The sequence below is a fragment of the Artibeus jamaicensis genome, unplaced genomic scaffold (assembly GCF_021234435.1).
Source record: "Artibeus jamaicensis isolate MK-2021 breed Jamaican fruit bat unplaced genomic scaffold, CSHL_Jam_final contig_467, whole genome shotgun sequence".
Taxonomy (NCBI): domain Eukaryota; kingdom Metazoa; phylum Chordata; class Mammalia; order Chiroptera; family Phyllostomidae; genus Artibeus; species Artibeus jamaicensis.
The window spans coordinates 4,123,863-4,144,463 of NW_026521845.1; the positions used below are offsets into that span (position 1 = coordinate 4,123,863).

The window sequence follows — 20,601 nt, forward strand, 5'->3', positions numbered from 1 at the left end:
AAGAAAGAAAATGCAAGTAATTGGCTAAAAATAATGAGAATTTTGTAATGCAAGCTTGAAAAAAATCAAGGGGACTAATTTAAAACACAGTAGATTCTTGAGAATTAGTATTATTTTCCCAGGACTTGTCCAGAGTGTTGAAAAAGAAAAAAACAATATTCTTCTTCAAGGGACAATAACTGAAGGAAGATTTATAGTCAGAAGGATGTATGTGGTTCTTATCATATGGTGACTGGTTTTTGAAATAATTTCTTTATTAGGAAAAAGTGAGCATCTTGAGGAGAACAAAAAGTTAAGACTGTAGGGAGGTCCAAAATAAACATCGAATGAGAAAATTTTAATCATACATCTATCTACAAGTAAAATTTAGCTTCATACTTATAAATTATGTTAACATCAGAACAGATTCATACAATTCTATCACTAGTTTCTATTTTTCTCCTGTAGACACTATTGAACTATAAACAACAAATCTTTGGATTCATTGTAATTCATGACCTGACACTTTCAAGAATATCTCCACATTTCAAAAATATGGTGGCAAGGGCTTTACAGCAAAACTATTAAATTGTCTTACAGGGTCATTTTAGAAGGGCATGCTCACCAATGCACTCAGGTGGTTGGGTCCACTTTCCCTTCAAACATGTCACTGATCTGGGCCCAACCAATGTGAACCCTTCTCTGCAGCTGAACTCCAAGGACTCTCCATGTTGATAGGGACCCTCCCGGGAATAGATGGAGCCGTGAACGATCTCAGGTATGTCTTCACAGGTGCTGTTCTCCTCTGTGAAAATGTCACAAGCATATGCTAATAAAGAACAAACTGCCAGTAACCAGAGGGGAGGGAGGAGGGGGACGATGGGGGAAAGAAGGGAAGAGTTAAGTGAAGGAACATGTACATAGGACCCATGGCCAAAGACAGCAGGGAGGGGACAATTGAATGTGGGATGTGGAGGGTTTGTAGGGCAGGAGAAAGAAATGGGGGAAAATGGGGACAACTGTAATTGAACAGCAATAGAAATAAAAAGCAAAACTCAAAAGAAACAGAAAACATGATAAAATATAAATTATGTGTTTTTATTAATATAAACACAGAGTGTCGACTTAAGTCTAAGTATTAAAATTTTTATACATTACCAATACACCGGGGCAAGGTGGTCCATTCCCCATCAACACACTGAATTTTCTTAGAGCCCTTCAACAGAAACCTGGGGTCGCAAACGTACTCCACAACATCACCATGTTGATATTCTTCTTTTGGTGTGTTTGTAGCTTTCCCATTGGGGAGTTGAGGATGTAGACCGCACGATTTTACTTTCTCTATGGTAGAAGTGCAGTATAATTACTGATTAAATTAGTCTAATTTACAAGTTAAAATCCAGAACAATTAAAAAAATTTCTTACTTACTATCTAACTGACATCAAACACTTCAGCCCCCACCTGTTTTATCTGGCCCAGCACCTCTCTACAAATTCCCTAGTTAAATAGATACATTATACAGTCCTAAAATTAATTTTGAACCCTTTGAAGGGAACCACGAGGAAATATGGCTCCCAGTGAAAATAGTTTGACACCCCGATCTAATTTACTATAGCGGTCTTTGAAAAGGAAAGAGTGGTGTCTACACTAGATTCATCTCCCAGTTCTGTTATTTATGCCGATTTAGCAAACTAGAAGTATATTTAAGCCCAGGAAACATGTTCCGTATTCTAGATAGTCTAAAAATATATGCAAACTAATTAACAAATATAGTAGTATAACTTATATTGATGTTCATTTTCCTTAGAAACATCTTATTAAGACGTTTATCTTAAATATTTTTGATTCATTGAGCTTAGAGGTAGAGGAAGGGTAGAAGAGAGAGGAGGAAGAGAGAGAGAAATGTGAATTTGTTGTTCCATTCATTGATGCATTTAATGGCTGCTTCTTGTATGTGCCATGACCTGAGATTGAACCTGCAACATTGGACATTGGAATGATGCTCTAACTAGATGAGCTACCGGGCCAGAGCCAAGACTTTTTGAAAAAGTACCGTCATTGGAGCCAAGCATGTGATCAACCACTTTTAAGTCATATGTATGATTGAATTGACCCCAAGATGCTTAAATATTGTTTAGACACACTCAGTGGAACTTGAAGTGAAGCCCATGCTGATAGAATGAGATGCAAAAATAGGACTAGAAAGACGTGGCTCTAACACTAGACACCACTGAAGGTAACCTTCTTAAACAAGGACATCTGAGGCACATACTACCAATGCATGGTTTTCTCAAGTAAATCTCTGGCTTAATGCCCTCCGTTAGAGACACCCTAGAATCCAACAGGAAACTAACAGAGAGACACAATGTGATAACCAAAATTCCAATTCTTGTTGGAGCAGTTTTCAGATAAACATTCACCTTCACATGTTGGAGGATCTGGTGACCACCCAAAGTTGTAACACTGAATTGAATCTGGTCCAACAAGTTTCAGTCTTTGTCTGCAGGAGAATTTCAGCACATCTCCAATGAAATACTTCTCTTTCTGGGGCTGAGCAATTATGTTTTGCTCTATATCAGGAACAATGCATTCTTTTTCTATAAAAACATTTTCATAATTGTTATGAAAATAATTTAATGAGCACATAAAATTTTTCACTGCCAAAGTATATGCTATACATCATGCAAAAATAAGTTGCTGGGTGTTGCATATACAGAGAGGCATCAAACAAATATTCTCCCGGAAAATCACTTATCCATTCAGTTTACACCTTCTTCAAATTTATATGGGACTCTCTGAACAATACATTTGTCCTGAAAATTTGTAAGATCAGCTTGCTCATATGGATCTGATTTTATCATTGACATTTATAAAATTTAATGCTACTAGTTTTTGTATTATCAAAACAAAACTATTCTCTCACAAAGAACAAAACCAAAAACACTGATGCTACAATTTTATATGCACGCTTAAACAAAACCTGGAATTTTTGTTTCATAACATGGGAAATCAGAACACTCAGAGAAGCATTTCTGATATGTTTCAGTTACAAAAATATTTAAAATAATTTAATTAATAAATTAAACTGAAATGTGATAAAACTGAAACAAAAAAAGATGAAGTAACATTCTCAAGGTCACATATGTTGGTATGGATCTAAAACTCTGAAGTGTACATTGAGTCAAAACTGCTGTTAGCATTGTTTGGCTTAAAGGTTTATGATAAGATTCCTTGAATACTCCCCTAAAGAGAGACTTTCCAGGACATTTGAAATAAATTCTAGTATCAACTGCTCAGTGCACCACTCCCTACTTCATGGCCCAGGAAAGGTATCTGAAAAGAATGCTAAGCTGCCATTCGTTTCCTCCATCCCTGGAAGCAAGACATCATGCTGGCGAATTCTGACCAACGTGTCCTCAAAGTCATCAGTTACTGCAAATTTCCAATAGAGAGCCATATTGGCCACAGTGCTTTCTACTGCTGTCTCTGTCACTTCCACATCTGTTCCTATACATTGTTCTGCCATGTCTGATGGCCTTGGAATCACATATTCCTGATTGATTGCTCTTCCTTAAAGGAGGCCCTCAAAGCTATCAAAGCTTCTGGGTTCATACAACCCAGCTCTGCCTCTGATTCCAGGAAAGACTGAGAGCACTATTATGCTCTCATCACAGATCTGTGATGTGCATGGGCCATAGGGCACGCCAATGCATTGGGTCAGATCGGCTGTTCTCTTTAGACTTCAAAACAGCCCTTCCTCCCAATTTGCATTAAATCAGAAGGAAGACACCTCAGTTTTATTCACTGTACATTAAAAATAATTCCACATAACCCAAATTGGTAAAAAATATTTTAAATGAATGTTATTATGATAATCCGGAAATGTGACTTACTGTGACAGGTGGGTGTACCAGACCAACCACTGTGACCACAAACTATGAAGCCTGTGGTGTGTCCATCTTCATTTTTATATCCATCCTGGCACTCATAGTCCAACATGTCATTGACCTTAAACCACGTGCTGCCACTTCTGGCTCTGGCATTCTCAAACACTGGCATTTCACAAGATTCTAATGCATAATGGAATTGAAGATTTCATGTCCAGTAGCATTTAACACACACTCGAATGGAGTTAAGTCCCATCCCAAGGCAATGCATCACAAAAGAGCAATCTCCAAATACCAGTGATAACTCATTGTCCTTGTATTGCTACTCAAGAAGAAAGCGGGTGTTTCTACAAAGCAGTTTTACCATCACTTAAATCCTCTGAAAAATTTAAGAATGTTTTTCTCAGTGCCATTATACTTAGACATGCATTCCACCCTAGCAGTAAACTAGGCCCTCACAGATGTGCTGGATTTGAATTTTGGCAAAGTAGAATAATGTTTGTGAATCAAGGTAGGTGCCAAACTCAGTAGCAGTTGTGTCATTAGTGGCAGAAACAGGTTCATTGGTTCAACAAAAAGAGAAATTTTCAACAGTGAGAGTGATTTTTAAACATTCTATAGAAGTCTACTTGAAAACTTACTATTTTAAAAACTCACATGCTACTTTAGCTTTTTACAAATATCCACCAAATTAATGGATATTCTTCTATACTTATCAAGATTGAATGTAGAAATAGTTCCATATTTATAGCTAGTATAAGAAATTAAATTGATAATACATTTTCACTAATACATTCCTGGACTGATGTTAATACAGACTTCAATAGTTTTCCTCAAATTTTAAGACCTATTATGCAGCCAGCTAGTTTAAAGATTTAAAAAACTAGAGAAAACTATAACAATAAAAATAATAAGAGACATTTTTTCTTCCCTAATGAGTGTAGTAATGGATAATTAATCTCAACTGAATATAGTATTAGTTTGATATAAAGGCAACCTTCATCATTTTTTTGGTAGTTCCCATTGTAAGTATAGAAACTGAAAAAGTGAAAAAAATAAACATGGATATTTTAAATATTCACTTCATGGGAATGAAAAATATTGTTATGTGGCTTTGGATAAGTTATATAAAATGAGAAAACTGGTCTTAGAATATTCTCATAAACATCAAGGAAGCAACAAGCATTTCTTACTCTCCAATGACTCAATGTTGTAGATGTTTTCTTAAAAATATAAATTTTATTCAGAAGAATTTTTTGTTCTGCTGTATCACGTATAAATTACACAGGGGACATTATCGTACAACTATGCACTGTGAACATATATTTTCACTTAAACACATAACTTTTATGTCTAGGAATGAACACCCAGACGTAAAAATCTGACCATCTGGAAACAGGCCCAGGCCAGGGTGTCAGCTAGAAATAAATGAGTTGACACCAGAATACACAGAAGGTCCCTCACCAGTTTGTAAATCACAGGAAGTTTTGTGGAGGCAAAACCTTGAACTGAAAGATGATCTTATATCTACATTCTAGTAATCATTTTTAAAAGGCAAAAACTTGCATATACTTTCTCGAAAACCTTTTATTTATCTTTTCAAATGGAACCACCCCAGCTTCTAACAGCCCAAGAAAAAGAAATCAGGTAAAGTGAACATTTCTGCCACTGGCAATGGGGCAATAACTCAACATCATAAATGACTTACTGATGCACTTGGGGGGAGGGGACCATCCGTCCTGCTGACACGTAATCCTTCCTGAGGTCTGACCATCTTCTGTTAAGTAACCTTGTTTGCACTTGTATCGTGTTTCTATATGTAAGGGGTATGTCAGTTCAGATTCAGAAAAAAATCCATTCTCAATTTCTATATCCGATTTTGAACATGTCACTAAAGGGAAGAGAATGTGGGGGAAAGTTAAGCATATGGTCTCTAGGAATGCTCATTAGGATTCTAACAATATACAACAAAAACAACAAAAACTAAAGCGTGTGTTGTCAATGAAAACCTGGAAAATCCTAATCATCCAAGGTGTGGTGTGAGAGACTATAAGCTATGAGTTTCCAAAAATATATATCAAGATATTGCCATCATTATCAAATCAACAAACAACAAGTGCTGGTGAGGTTGTTGAGAAAAGGGAACTCTAGTGCACTGTTGATGGGAATGCAGACTGATGCAGCCACTCTGGGAAACAGTGTGGAGTTTCCTCAAGAAACTAAAGATGGCACTGACTTTCCATCAAACAATCCATCTGCTGGGACCATACCCTAAGAATTCTGAATCACCAATTCAAAAGAAGCTATGTAACACAATGTTCACAGCAGCCTTATTTGCAATAGCCAAGTGCTAGAAACAGCATTAGTGTCCATCAGTATATGAGTGAATCAAAAGCCTGTGGTAGGTTTGCACCAAAACATTATGGCTGAAGAACAGCTCAAAGCCCCAGAACCAATAATTCTAAATGACCAAGAGATAGCCAAACTTTCAGATGCACAGTTCAAAACACTGGTGATCAGGATGCTCACAGAACTGGTTGATTTTAGTCACAAATTAGAGGAACATATGAAGGCTAAACTCATTGAAATGAAGGAAAATACACAGGAAACCAATAATGATAGAAACGAAACTGGGACTCAAATCAAGGAAGTGGACCAGAAGGAAGAAAAAAATCACCAAACAGAAAAGAACAAAGAAACAAGAATTCAGAACAAATGAGGAGAGGCTTAGGAACCTCCAGGACATCTTTAAACGTTCCAACATCCGAACTATAGGGGTACCAGAGGGGTACCAGGGGTTGAGTCAACTGTCAGAGTGAGGGGGTGGGGTTCGATTGAGCAAGGGGAAGAAGGCCAGGCAACTGTAACAGAACAATAATAATTTTTTAAAAGATATTAAAAACAGATCTTGGAACTAAGAAAGACTTAAAATATTCAGATTGCTTTATAAGAAGTTACTGATGACCAGAGGAAGGAGGAGAGGTGGGGTGGCATTGGGCAAAGGGGGGATGAGGACATCTGTAATAGTGTCACCAATAAAAATGAAGATAAAGAATAAATTATTAGGATCTGTCTGTCTACTGCATGTGGAATGCTATAGCTGACCAGTGCGTTCCTGGCATACATCTATTCCCAGGATGAGTTTTAATTATTGCTGAGAAGGAAGAGCCAGGTGTTCATGGCTCTCACATGGCTCTCCCTACAGGAGGGGATGGGTATGCTAACCCATGGGTATACTTGACCTGGTGGTCACTTCATCCCCTGTGCAAGTGTCAACATAACAAGCTACCACATATTCCATTCCCATTAACACTGAAAAAATAACAGTGTCAGCAGACATAAATGAAAAACAGACACTATAGAAAACATATAGAGTTCAAGGTAGTTCATGGAGAACTTTAATAAAATTAAGAAATGCACAGTAAGAATTCAGAAGAGAGTTCCATCCCCGCATAGTGAAGAAACTGAATCAAACCTATGAAAACAGCCTTGTGAGGTGTGTGCACAAGGCCAGCACCAGGCTCTGATTCCTGGAAGGTAAGGGGAATGCTGTGAGCTCTGTTCTCAAAGTGGCTTTATTGGGGTGGGGTGTGAATTCTCCCAGTTACAAGGGAGAATACTCTCAAGCCTAAATCATCAGTCACACTGAATAGAAGGACAAAACCCAGCATTCTGAAACAGGCTGACATCACTGAACTTGGAATCTAGAGAACCCAGTGGAAAGAGCTACAGAATGAGAGAGCTCTACACATCTGCAGGGCTGAAAATGTGACACTTTAGAGCAGGGCAGAGTCCCCTCACAACGAGCAGGGAATAACCACTTGAGAAAGAACCAGCAGGAAACAACCAATTCCAAGATCCCCAGGACACCCTCAGGACTGGGAGATATTCACACTGGACCATACAAATTGCAAAGATGTCTTTAAACACAACTCATTTATTAGAGGGGCCAGAAGACGCCTTCTTCATCCATATTCTGAATAGACTGGTCCCAGTGGGCAGGCTGCCAAACCAGCTTTGTTAGTTTAGAAACGAGCCTTGAATGGATCAGGTCAACCTGAACAGCAAAACAAAACATAAAACCACTAAGACTCGAGGTCTCAGACCCCAACCCACCACAAGGTGCATGACTGGGGAGGAGTTAACTCAGGGAGGTGCAGCTGTTGCTCCCAGACACTTCCATGCACCCAGTCTTGGGTCTCTTTGCCCCAGGGGCAGGAGGAACCTGTCTGCCAGATTCCTGACTCTCACAAAGCTGCCCTTATCCAGAGTGATGGCCAAAGTCAATGTTGGCTGTGGGAAGACAATAGGAACAGTTGACATGCCATCCTGCTTTCCATGTATTAAACTAGATGTTTCCTCTCTGCAGTATTTGGTGGTTTTCTAAATTAATGTCTACCAATAGGCATCTTTATCATGCTATTGATATGTCAAGGAACTGGCGTTTCTGCTTATACACACTTGAAAAAATAAAAGCAAGTAAGTCCATTGACAAAACAGGAAGCTGATATAAACTTTTTTCCATGGTGATTACAGGTAAGTCTTAGAAGATGACAAACAGCCTGGATCTCAGACCCGTTTTCTTACCGACACGGATGCATTTGGGAGGAGGGGACCAGCCATTCTCTGTACATGTCATCGTGGTCTGCTCGTTTGGGAGACTGTAACCAGGATGGCAGGAAACTCTAGTAGATTGACCCTGTAAATACTTTTGTTCAGACCTCGGAAAATATCCATTCTCCAAATAATTGAAAACACATTTTCCTAAGAATGATAAAATGATAATAAAAAACCCCCAACAATTGGTCAAGTGAGAAATGAAAATGTATCCTCATATTTAAATTAGAATGCATAAGCATACAATAATAACATATAGAATAAGAAATACCTAAGCTGCTACCAAATATTTTTTGTAAAATATAATATTAAAAATTATTATCTGCAGTTCACTATTATAATATGTAGAAATGATACAGGCATTCTTGCAGACTCTATTTTTATCTCTCATGTCTTTGATGAAGAACCTCTCATAAAACAAACAACCGACATTGGTCTTCCTGCTCACAGAACTCAGCCCTCCACCTTAGTTTGGGCACACAGCTTCATTGTTCTCACTTGTTTAATGCCCTCCTCCTCTCCCCTGCTGTGAAGTGGCCTCATATACACAAGGAGGAAGCGGTTTACTTACTGAGGCAGGGAACGTCAGGTGACCATCCATCTGCTGTGCAAGTAATATAATCCCAGTAGCGTTCTGTGGGCGTCACATAGTTGCCACTACAGTAATAATGATACCATTTTCCCACAGGGACTGGAAAATATTCTCTGTTTGCCCGGTATAGATACCCATGCTTTATTTCTGGGTAGTCACATGGTTTAACTTGCAATAAAACAAACAAAAAACCCCAACATAAATGATGTTTTCCTTTAATAGAATCCAATGAGAGATAAAAGGTTTCCCTGGTGAATTATATTATTAACATAATTATCCTCTTTGCATTAGGGTTTCTAGGACAAGAAAGGTTGTAAACTCAGATGATGTAAAGAACACTTGTTTCTGGTCATTTCACGATACGTGCACACACGGGGTCATCTTGTTACACACCTGAAACAGCACAGTGCTGCCTGTCAGTTCTGTCTAGTGAGTACACAGACACTCTCCTTGTGGTGGTCACACTCATGGAGGTCTGTGTCATGGTGAGGCCAGCAGCCCCTCTTAGGGCATCACACTGTCACTTTCATGTGGACATTTGTCCTGAACTGACACTAAAGCCATTGACCTCCAATTAGCATTGTTTCATTTTTTCAGCCATGGAGTGTCCAGCTGCAGCATGGATACCTCTACAGGGAACTGATATGTGAGCAAGAAGAACACAATGGTCAAGGCAGAAAGCTCTTGGAAAGGGGCCAAAGAAACCTCCCCAGAAATAAACACCCTGCTGAACTGAGTGGCACTTTGTGACATGTGATGGTGTCAGAAAATCAACTGTGTCTCCCACTCTCCTTCCTCAGAGAAGGAGCCCACTGCCCTCACCTTTGAGTGTGGGCTGGACTCAGAGACCCTCTTGTGAAGGTACAAATGGCTCAGCTGACAATGTGTGAGCAGGTCATAGATGGCACAGAGGTGTTCTTCTTGTGTCTCAGATCACTCACCCTGGGGACAGTTAGTGCCACTCAGGTTTCTATGGAGAGCCCAGGTGGTTAGGCCCTGAGGCTTCTGCACCAGCAGGGAGGTGCCCTCTTGGAAGCTGGTCCCAACTGCAGCCAGTCTGCAGCCCGCCCACACTCTGGACCAGTGTCCCAGTGCCACCCAGAGAGTGACTAGGAACTTGGGGGCTGAGCAGTAACCCTAGGATTGACCCTATGACCCTGAGTCATGAGAGGGTGGTTTTTCTCAGTCAGTAATATTTGGGGTACATTTGTTACACAGCAGTAAATAACAAATATACTGGATGGTGAATGGTAGCGTGCTTGCCAATTTTTTAATTCACATGTTGGAATATTAGTGAGAGAAACACATATTCATACCCACACGTATATAACCCTGAGTACCAAAAATTAGAAGGTTTCATTAAGAAATACATCATTTTGAACTTCATTTGAAGTGGCTACTTTGAACAGCCCAGCACGCCTCTGCATCCCCTGCTTTACGCTCTCAGTAAAGGAAGTGTGGGGGCCCTTTCAGTTCCCATTACATTGGTGTTCAGCAGAAGTAACTGCAGAATTAGGGTCAGGTCACGATGTGCTTGCAACTTACAGGAGCACCTTGGAGGGGGGTTCCAGCCCATATCAGTGCATTCTGATGTACTGCCTTGGGTGGAATGATAAAAGCCACCTTTACACTGGTATGTGATTCTATCCCCACGTCGGTATGAGGTCCTGTCAGGAATGTAGTGGCTGTTGACAATAGTTGGAGGATCACATGTCACTTCTGAAAAGGACAGGTGGATAATGCAGAAACCACTGCTCAGGAGAAGAGTCAAGTCCATGGGAACAGAGCAAATGTTGTAAGACTGTCCCCAACATTTTGGGGTATCAACTAGCTTTTCTGTCACCCATTTTCCAGTCAAGTTTTCATGAGCATATTTGCATGACTCTAATATTTGTGGAGAGGCTTTCCAACTGTGGAACTCAGAAGAGAGAAAACTACTCACTTTATTTTCTCTCGATGAATATACCATGATCTTCCTATGAGTTATTCTCTGTTTGATGTCATGGAACACACTATCCCTTAAACCCAGTCCATTCATTAAACCCAGAGACACAAGCAAGTAGGAAGGAGAAGAAGTTGCAGGTCGGAGGGAGCTGAGTGTGCAGCTCTGTGCCCGCCCAGCTTACCTTGTCCACGAGCCCAGGAGACCCACAAGGTGACAATGACACTGATCAGGGACAGCAGCATGCTGGGCATCCCCGACAGTGTATTAACACGAATATTCCAGCCGTGCTCTGTGGGTTGTGAGTCTGCCTTGTGAGCGGTGGTTAGTGTGACCTTGAATTTCAGGGCACTGCCAGGAAGCTGGTCTGCTGAGCTCACTTGCTATCAAAGTTCAGAGAGTTTCGCAAGATATGCAAATTTTGGTTAAAAGTTTCCCAATCTCTTCGTGACTCCCTTTCCTCATTGCACTTGCACAACCTCTCTTAGTGACATTAACACACCTGATCGAAACCTGACATGAAAGAGTAATTTTTTAATTAAACAATTCTAGAAATGGTGGAGGTTTTTTCTCCACCCAGAGAAATAACTCTGAGGGAATAACTCTGAGTCCAAGTCCTGTAACTGTCCTTTGTCCTGCATGTGTCCTCACCCAGCCTCATTCCTTTGGGTCTGTGAGCACCAACAAACAAAGCTACTAGCAAACATTTGTTAAAATGTTACTATTCAATGTTATGTAAATGTTTATTACTAAAAAATGTATAATTAATATTTTATTCTTGTAAGGACTCTTTCACATTTCCTGTGGTTTTTTTGAAGAGCATCTCATGAAAGAAAAGACATTTGGGGACATTTTCACTCCCACAATGTTCCCCTTGAGCTCATCATCGTCACCCAGACTTCATTGCCCTCGGTTGTGTGCACCTTTGTCTCTGATCTTTGAAAAGTTCACACACAGGGAGCTTTACACAGGTCACTTACTGGGGCCTGGTCCTTCTGGCGACCTACCTTCTCACGTGCAAGTGATGCCATCCTGCCACCTTGTGAAAATGTCACACGGTTGTCCGCACAGCTGTAGCACCATTTTCCTTCAGGTGCTGGAAAGTATAGTTCATACCTGCCTTTCATGTACAGACATCTGTGCTTTCTTTCTGGAATATTTCATGGTGTCACTGGCAACAAAAACAAGGAGCAGATGAAGTAATCATTTCCATGAGCAATGAAAACACAGAAGAATTGTTTCATAGATGAACTATCTCCTGTTTGGCATCACTGTCCTCCTGGTTTAGGGCTCTGGGGATGAGAAGGGTTACAGGGTTTGGAGGGCAGAGCTGGTGTGGACATCTTGCTGAGGTGAAAGAGATTATGTCTCATGGGTCGTGTGATTTGTGAACTTGGATGTGGACTCTGGAGAAAGTGAACTGTTCGGACGCACTTGCTGTGTTTTCCAGAGTCCTTGTGGTCCAGCGCTGGGAGAGGAGAGGTGTGCTGTCTCCAGGGATGAAGGGGCTGTTTTCAGCTCTCAGCTCCTGTGTCCCCCTTTTGTTTCATCTCATTTCTCAGCAGAAAGAGGACCCTGGGTTCTCTTCTCACACTAGTTCATGCAGAGAGATTGTGGTGTCTCATAGTTTCCTTGTTTTATTTCCTTACATTCATGGTTCCCCCCCCCACCAGTTATTGGAGACAGTGTAAGAAATATAGAAAAATAATATCTCTTTGTATCATATCACACAGAAAAATAACATTTTATCTCCTGTCTCAAATAGTCATTTATGCAAGACTTTGTTTTTATTAACCAGAAAAATGAAAAGAAACACTTCTTAATATCTCAATAAGTAAATTATGGTAAACATTTGATGGGGTACTTCAAATTTAATTGAAAATGCATCTTTAAGTATATCTTATTAAAAATATTCAAAGGGATATAATTGTGTTTTATTGCATTATTTACCTATTGAATACTTTTGAATAAATGTACAAGTGCCTATTGTTTACACATATTAATTCAGAAAATGTGCCCATTACATGACATGACTTAGTAATACTCTAACACTCTTAATACCAGACCAGTAGTATTTTTTACCCCAGACTATGGTCCTATTTATAGAAACTGTAAGCAATGACATTTAAAACAGTGACTAGCAGACACACACAGATTGTCCAAATAGTCAAGATCGCACCCACCTCCAAGTGGACTGCCCCATTTCCTGTCTTGCTTGCTTATGGACATTTTCAAGTGCTTTCCACAGGCCTGTTAGGAAGATTCTGAACTCTGATGCTCGCACATCCCAGAGTCTTATTTCCAACACAGACCTGGGAGTGACCCCACCCCAGGTGCAGCGTTTGGCCTGCAGTCTGTTCCTCTCTCACATCATTGATGGAGTTTTCCTACTTCTTGGCAGCTTTTAATGTTGGGGATAAAATGCTCATCTAGTCTCATTATCTTGAGTAACATTCTGTGTAGTTTCAGTGGCTTTTGGAGATCTTGAATATTTTCTCCTGACATGAGATGCTTAAGTTTTCACCGAGATACATGAAGACATGTGACCCGTAATAATCGTTCTGCCTTGGACACAACTGAGTCTGGGATTGCGGAAAGTGGGTCTGAAAAGGCACCGTTAGTTTTGTCATTAAATAGTGGAGAAGAGATTGGAACCCTGGTGGTCTGCTTCAAGAAGAGGGACAGTTATCCACCTCATTCTGGTGTTTCACGGAATGTGGACAGAGTGAAAACTGATGGGCAGAGCAGAATCGAGATGCGTGGCACTGAGAGCTGCCTCAGGTTCCCTCTTAGATGTTGGCCAATGCAGGTGGCGGTCTCCTGAGCAGCTACAGTGGGTGCACCTTGGGCTGATGTTAGAGATCTTAGTGTTCACTGGATATTCATGAATTTCTAGAGGGGTTGCTAGTCCCTCTGTGCTGGTGTAGTGGGTTCTTGTGGGACAGTCCTTCATGTCCACGTCACCCCAGCTAAATGTCACTGAGAAGTGTTACAGATGCCAGAAAGCATGTTGGACTGTTTGTGACATACTGTCCTCATTCCATGTCCTCCCAGAAGGGAATTCACTGCTTTTCCCTTAAAACCCCAAACTATTTGGTCACACAGTGATGAGAGAGCAGGTCTGCAAACAGAGCCCTGTACCTCCCAATCTGGTAAGTTCATTTGAAGAAATTGCAAATTATCTGGTAAACCTTCCAACTTCCACACCTTGTCCATGACCCCAAGAAAGACCCCAGAAAGTCCCACTAGTCCAGATACAGTTGGACCTCACTTGGTCCCAAATACATTCTGCCTCATCCACTGTTTTGAAAACACAACCATAATCTGGTGAATATTTTTCTTATAATTCACCTGCATAGTGACATGCCTCATGGTGATAACAGCTTCCTTTCTTATGACTTCATGCTTTTGAAAATTTGGTTTGATTTTAGCCTTGAATTCGAGTTAATAAAAAGTGATTAGTAAGTATGAGAGCATACAATTCAAACATTTTCCCTAGAACTATTAACATGAACTCAAAGCCAAATAACAAGGTGGAAAATACTTTTAATTTTATCACAGAAGTCTGAATTTTAGACAGAAGTCTAAAAAGTATTGATTGTATTATTTCTCAACAAAAGAAAAACAATGATAGAAATAGGGACTGGTATGTGAATCAGGAAATAAGAGAAAAATCCCAGGACAAGTGGCCCTTAAATGTCTTCTGTGCTAATAAGCACATTCATAATAAATGAACTTTAAAACTACTCATGGGTACCACGTATTATCTACTGAAGATGAAAACATCTACATATTGACAACAAATCCCTCAGAAAGAGTAGAAATGTCTGTGAAATTGCTTGAGGATCCATACCTTTCACTTTGGGCAGTAATGGACAATGTACCCACCTGAGTATGTCCATTACATCATTTATTACCAGGACAGTAAGATATGGGAATGGACTCAGACACATGTAAAGTGAAAACAGCAAGGCATAGATAAATGTGTCAAATAACCTTCCTTTTCACTAAAGAACACTGGAGAGATGTCAGAAATGGATAAAACGGAAACACATTAAATGGGGAACAGGTCTGATGGGAGTCAGATGACTTTGCACAGACTCTTCTCTCTCACTTGGACTTTTACAGCATGAATGTGTTTGCAGGTATGTCAAAGATTAGATGAATAGACCCTTCAAGACAGCATGGATGGAACTGGAGAGCATTATGCTAAGTGAAATAAGCCAGGTGGCTTCTTACCTATATGATCTCATCTTTAGGTAAAACCTTAACAACTCAACAAACAATAGCACAATAAAACCAGAGGCATGGAAATGAAGACCAAACCCATAGACCAGAGGGGTGGGAGCAGGGGGGTAACAGGGGAAGCAAGGGAACCTGTCAAGGAACATGTGTAAAGGACCTAAGAACAGAGACCACGGGGTGGGGTGAGGATTGAATGTGGGGGGTGTGGGTAGGGCAGGGGGTGGGTAATGGGGAAAATGGGGACAACTGTAATTGAAAAACAATTAAAATACAATTATATTAAAAAAGAAAGCAAATAAGTAGAGTTTTCATTAATACAATGGTGAGATTTATAAGGGCGTGTGCAGGAAAGAAATAAAGAAGTGAATAAACTGAAAGAAGATTACACTCATAGAGGGCAAAGCAGAAAAATCTAAAATTGGAAAATATCACCAATGCAAGTAAGTGTAAAATGTTACTACTAATTTGGTAAGCAAGGAGAGCAGAGGTTAGAATCTCTGCCCAGTCATTTTAAATACTAGAGGGTGTATTCCCTCTACATCCTGGGACAGAATAAATACAAAAGCATTTTAACCATCACTCAGTAGTTACACTGCTAACAGGAGTGTTTGCATTGCACTGTTGAAGCCTTTTTCTGAAACTGAGATGTAAGAATATAGAAGTAATGAGACAGAGAAAATGCATTGAAGAGTTTCTAGATCCTGTATTATTAGTTGAACTGTAAAATCTAAATGGAACTAATGCTTTCTTTATTTATCTATTTGTTCATTCATCTCTGTAGCTCTGGAATATTATTTTTATTTCATTTTGTTGAAAGCACAGACTGCATTCCACTCCCAAGGCCAGCCAAGTGTCCTGTGGCAGTCCATGACCTTATGATATTCTGTGAACTCATCGTAAGCTGAATGTTTAATATTTTACACACATAGGTGTTATTTATTTAATAATATACTTAATGTTTTTAAATATATGTTTTATTTGATTGATTATGCCATTACATTTGCTCTATTTCCCCCCTCCATTCCCCTCCACCCTGCCCACCATTACACCCCTTTAGTTCATGAACGCGTGTCTCAAGTTCTTTTTTTTAGTATATTTTTTATTTTATTGATTATGTCATTACATTTGTTCTATTTCCCCCCTCTGTTCCCCTCCACCCTGCACACCCTCCACCATCATTCCCCCCTTTAGTTCATGAACACGTGTCTCAAGTTCTTAAATTCTATATTTCCTATACTATTCTTACCCTCCCCCCTATCTATTCTCTATCTACTGTCTATGCTACTTATTTTCTGTACCTTCTCCCCCCTTCTCCATCTGCTTCTCCCCTGTTGCTAACCCTCCAAGTGATCTTCATTTCTATGGTTCACTCCTGATCTAGCTGTCCTCTTAATTTGCTTTTGTTTTAGGTGTGGTTGTTGATAACTGTGAGTTTGCTGTCCTTTCACTGTTCATCTTTTTAATCTTCTTTTTCTTAGATAAGTCCCTTTAACACTTCATATAATACGGGCTTGGTGATGATGAACTGCTTGAATTTGATCTGATCTGAGAAGCACTTTATCTGTCCTTCCATTCTAAATGAAAGCTTTGCTGGATAGAACAATCTTGGATGTAGGTCTTTGGATTTCATGACTTGGAATACTTGTTTCCAGCCCCTTCTTGCCTGTAAGGTCCCTTTTGAGAAATCTGCTGACAGTCTGATGGGAACTCCTTTGTAGGTGACTGTCCCCTTATCTCTTTCTGCTTTTAGGATTCTCTCCTTCATTTTAATCTTGGCTAATGTAATGATGATGTGCCTTGGTGTGTTCCTTCTTGGGTCCAACGTTTTTGGGACTCTCTGAGCTTCCTGAATTTCCTGGAAGTCTTTCCTTTGCCAGATTGGGGAAGTTCTCTTTTATTATTTGTTCAAATAAGTTTTCCAGTTGTGGCTGTTCCTTTTCGCCTTCTGGTACCCCTATAATTTGGATGTTGGAGCGTTTAAAGATGTCCTGGAGGTTCCTAAGCCTCTCCTCATTTTTTTGAGTTCTTGTTTCTTCATATTTTTCTGTTTGGTCATTTTTTTCTTCCTTCTGGTCTACTCCCTTGATTTGAGTCCCAGTTTCCTTTCCATTACCATTGGTTTCCTGTGCATTACCTTTTGTTTCAATGAGTTTAGCCTTCATATGTTCCTCTAATTTGTGACTAAAATCAACCAGTTCTGTGAGCATCCTGATCACCAGTGTTTTGAACTGTGCATTTGGCTATTTCTTCATCATTTTGATTTATTGGCTCTGGGGCTCTGAGTTCTTCTTGAGCCATGTTTTTATCTGTTTGTGCCTGTTGGGTATGAGGAGACGTGCCTCAGGTGTTCAACAGGGTGGGGCCACCCAGGTTGCTGGGCTTGTGATGCTGTATGTGGGGGCGGGGTCAGAGAGGGAGCAATGTCGGTCCTCTCCACTTGCTCAGTCCGCCTCACTGCTCACTCCCTGCCTGTTTATCTGAGCACAAAAGTCGAGCCGTTCGCCCTGTGCCGTGCCGTCTAAATGCTCACCTCTTCACTGGTTTATCTGTGTGCAAATGCTCAACCGACCACAGACAGCCAGCCACGCCTCTTCCCTGTGTTCGCCCATAGCTAGCCCCCACCTGGGATTCGAGTCCTTGGCTGCCTGTGCACTGCTCAGGTTAGAGGATCTTCCCTGCCTGACCTGCTCCGCTGCTGGCTTCCCTCCACTCACTGGTTTAGCTGAGCAGCTTGATGTTTTCGGACTCTGTATTGTGGATTTTCTGTGTGGTTTAGTTGTGTTTATTGCTGTTAAAACTTTATTGTTTTTAGGTTTGGTTGTGCGAGAACGCAAAGTGTTTCCACCTACTCCTCCATCTTGGCGGAAGTCCACATAGGTGTTATTAATTGCAATGATGAGCAAAAATTTGCCGAGCGCCTTCTGGATGTCAGGTACTGTGCTTGGCACTGGGACCTGCTTGTTGTTCATTCTCGTAACAGTATTTTCTTCATTGACTTGTGACAACACTCTGTTACGTGTGCTGTTTCAGAGCCAGATGAATTCTTTGTAGAAGAGTGTATCATGTCTGTAAAAATGTACTTACTCTTGTTATGTGTGTACTGTGAATCCTTGCAATGCATTGTAATTTCATTTCCATTTCAATGATCTGACGAGCTAAAGAAATTGAAAGTGAAAACATTCTCACACTCTTGGACACACCCATGCGGCACCAGTAGCACACAGTTCTTGGGTTCTAAATGCTATTTCCCAATAAAAAAATATCTGAGTTTCTTGCAAGCATGTGTGTGCACGTGAGCAATTGGGAGAAGTACATGGTGAGTGTGGAACAACACGCTGTGCTAAAAAGAATAGAAAGGTGGAATGACGAAAGTGGGGATTCGGCCAAAGCTCCGAGAATGCAGTTCTGGGGACAGCCCCTCACCAAGACTGGGGTCATCCAGGCCGCCAATGCAAAAATGAACGTGACAAATGGATTATTAAACACTGAGCATTTCTAAAGAAGAAAAGAAATCTTGAACACCATCATAGAAGGACACAAATACAAGTCTTGCTCCAAAAACTGGAGATTGAAGGACAAACATAATGGTTACCCCTATCTTTCTAGGTGAAGGTTTAACTTATGTAGCATTGGTGAAGGGACACTTATCTTTGTACAAAGGTACAGTGAATGAACACAGAAGAATGATAGAACTGATCTGTGAAATTACTATTTTGCGGCCACCAATGAAAAAATGATGAAAACCAGGTGTAGGTTCCACTACTATTGGGCAAAAGGTTGGGAGAAACAGTATGTGTGCAAACATCAGCGTTAATAGCAAACAGACGTGTCCATCGTGACAATGTCCCTTCACATGACAGCTGGCCATCCTGGTGACACAGGTTCTGTAACATGGCTCCTTGGTGACAGCCAGTCTCCTCATTGGTACGCTGTCCCGTATTTGGTTTTAACACAGAGCAACAAGGTACCACTTCAGGTATTTGCAGCTTAATTACTTATAGCTTTATTTTCATTTAAAATTTTTATTGAATTCCCTGGGCGACATTGCTTAATAAAATTATATAGCTTTCAGCTATATAATTCATGCTATAATACACCATCTACAAATTGTGTTTTTGTGTTCACCATCCCAGTCAGGTCTCCTTCCATCACCATTTATCCCCCACTTACCCCTTTCTACCTCCCCCACCCCCCTTCCCCTGGTCATCACCATACTGTTGTCTGTTTCTATAGGTTATTATTTTATTTTATTTTTTTCCTTAATGCTTTCATAGTTCTCAATGAGTCCCCCCAGTTCTCCCCTCTGACAGCTCTCAGTCTGTTTCTGTATCTGTGTGTCTGTCTCCGTTTTGGTTGTTAGTTTAGTTTGTTCATTAGATTCTGCACATATTTGAAATCTTATGCAGCTTGTCTTCCTCAGAATGGCTTATTTCACTTTACACAATACTGTCCAGGTGCATCCATGCTGTTGCAAATTGTAAGATCTATATCTTCGCATTCATCTTAAAGTATTAATGTTTTTGTAGAAGTTGAAAATGTTTGCAGTCAAGTAATTTTAATTAAGTATGTGTTTGAAATGCACAAACATAAAAAACATATTTTAGGCTGTGGTACTTAAAAGTTTCCAAAACTCTATAAAGCAGTAAAATGACATTCAATCCACCCATCTTCATGCACAGCTTTTTTCAGTTCTCAACATGTGTGCGTCTTACTTTTTGTATGTATTTACCCTAAATTAACATATTTCCTGGTTCAAAGGTGATATATGTTCAATACTGAGAATGGGGGACTATGGGAAGTGAACCCCAACTCCTCCCCCCATTATCTACATACAGTAGAGCTGTGGTAAGTGTGTCACAGCACTTTCTGCTGTGAACAGTGACTTTCTGTTACTGTTCACAGCATGTTGTGAGAACATGTGAATGTGTTCATACTGATGCTGTGTTTTCATCAGGGTGCGTGCCACTGTCCCGAAGTCATGCCCTGAATTGAACTCCACCTGCTCTCTGTGACATGTCTGAGTGCTTGTATGTAGTGTAGGGACAGTGCAGAAGATCATGCTTGTCACCATCTGTGGTGTGTATTTTGCTAGGACAGGTAATAACCGCTGACATCTTTTCGCCAACACAGGTGTGACATAGTTTAGTTTTGACATGTTTGTGAAGTGATTATATTTTGAAGATGCAGACAAGCATGTTTTCCCATTCTTTTTGCAAAGGGTCTCAGAAATTTTGGACAAAGTGATGGGAATGTTAGGGGAGTGGTTGGGTGCAAGTGGGCCATGAAGAGATGGCTGGGATTCCTCACCACAGATGTTTCACGAACAGAACACACAGCA

The 20,601-nt window shown here is 40.3% G+C and overlaps 1 protein-coding gene across 4 annotated transcripts in view; it reads right to left on the reverse strand.

Moving 5' to 3' along the window:
- LOC119047441 (complement factor H) overlaps positions 1-11,358 on the reverse strand; it is a 29,109-nt gene extending 17,751 nt beyond the window's left edge. The window contains exons 1-9 of one of the 4 annotated variants that reach the window (XM_053667279.1): positions 11,203-11,358; positions 10,622-10,795; positions 9,056-9,244; positions 8,455-8,631; positions 5,576-5,758; positions 3,874-4,050; positions 2,401-2,577; positions 1,138-1,320; positions 605-784 (exon numbers count right to left, since the gene is read on the reverse strand). In XM_053667279.1, coding sequence (XP_053523254.1) covers positions 605-784; positions 1,138-1,320; positions 2,401-2,577; positions 3,874-4,050; positions 5,576-5,758; positions 8,455-8,631; positions 9,056-9,244; positions 10,622-10,795; positions 11,203-11,272 — 1,510 coding nt within the window. In that variant the 5' untranslated portion in view covers positions 11,273-11,358. The remainder of the gene's footprint in view (positions 1-604; positions 785-1,137; positions 1,321-2,400; positions 2,578-3,873; positions 4,051-5,575; positions 5,759-8,454; positions 8,632-9,055; positions 9,245-10,621; positions 10,796-11,202) is intronic. The other 3 variants (XM_053667280.1, XM_053667281.1, XM_053667282.1) reach the window with 3 other exon arrangements.
- Positions 11,359-20,601: the final 9,243 nt, after the last annotated feature.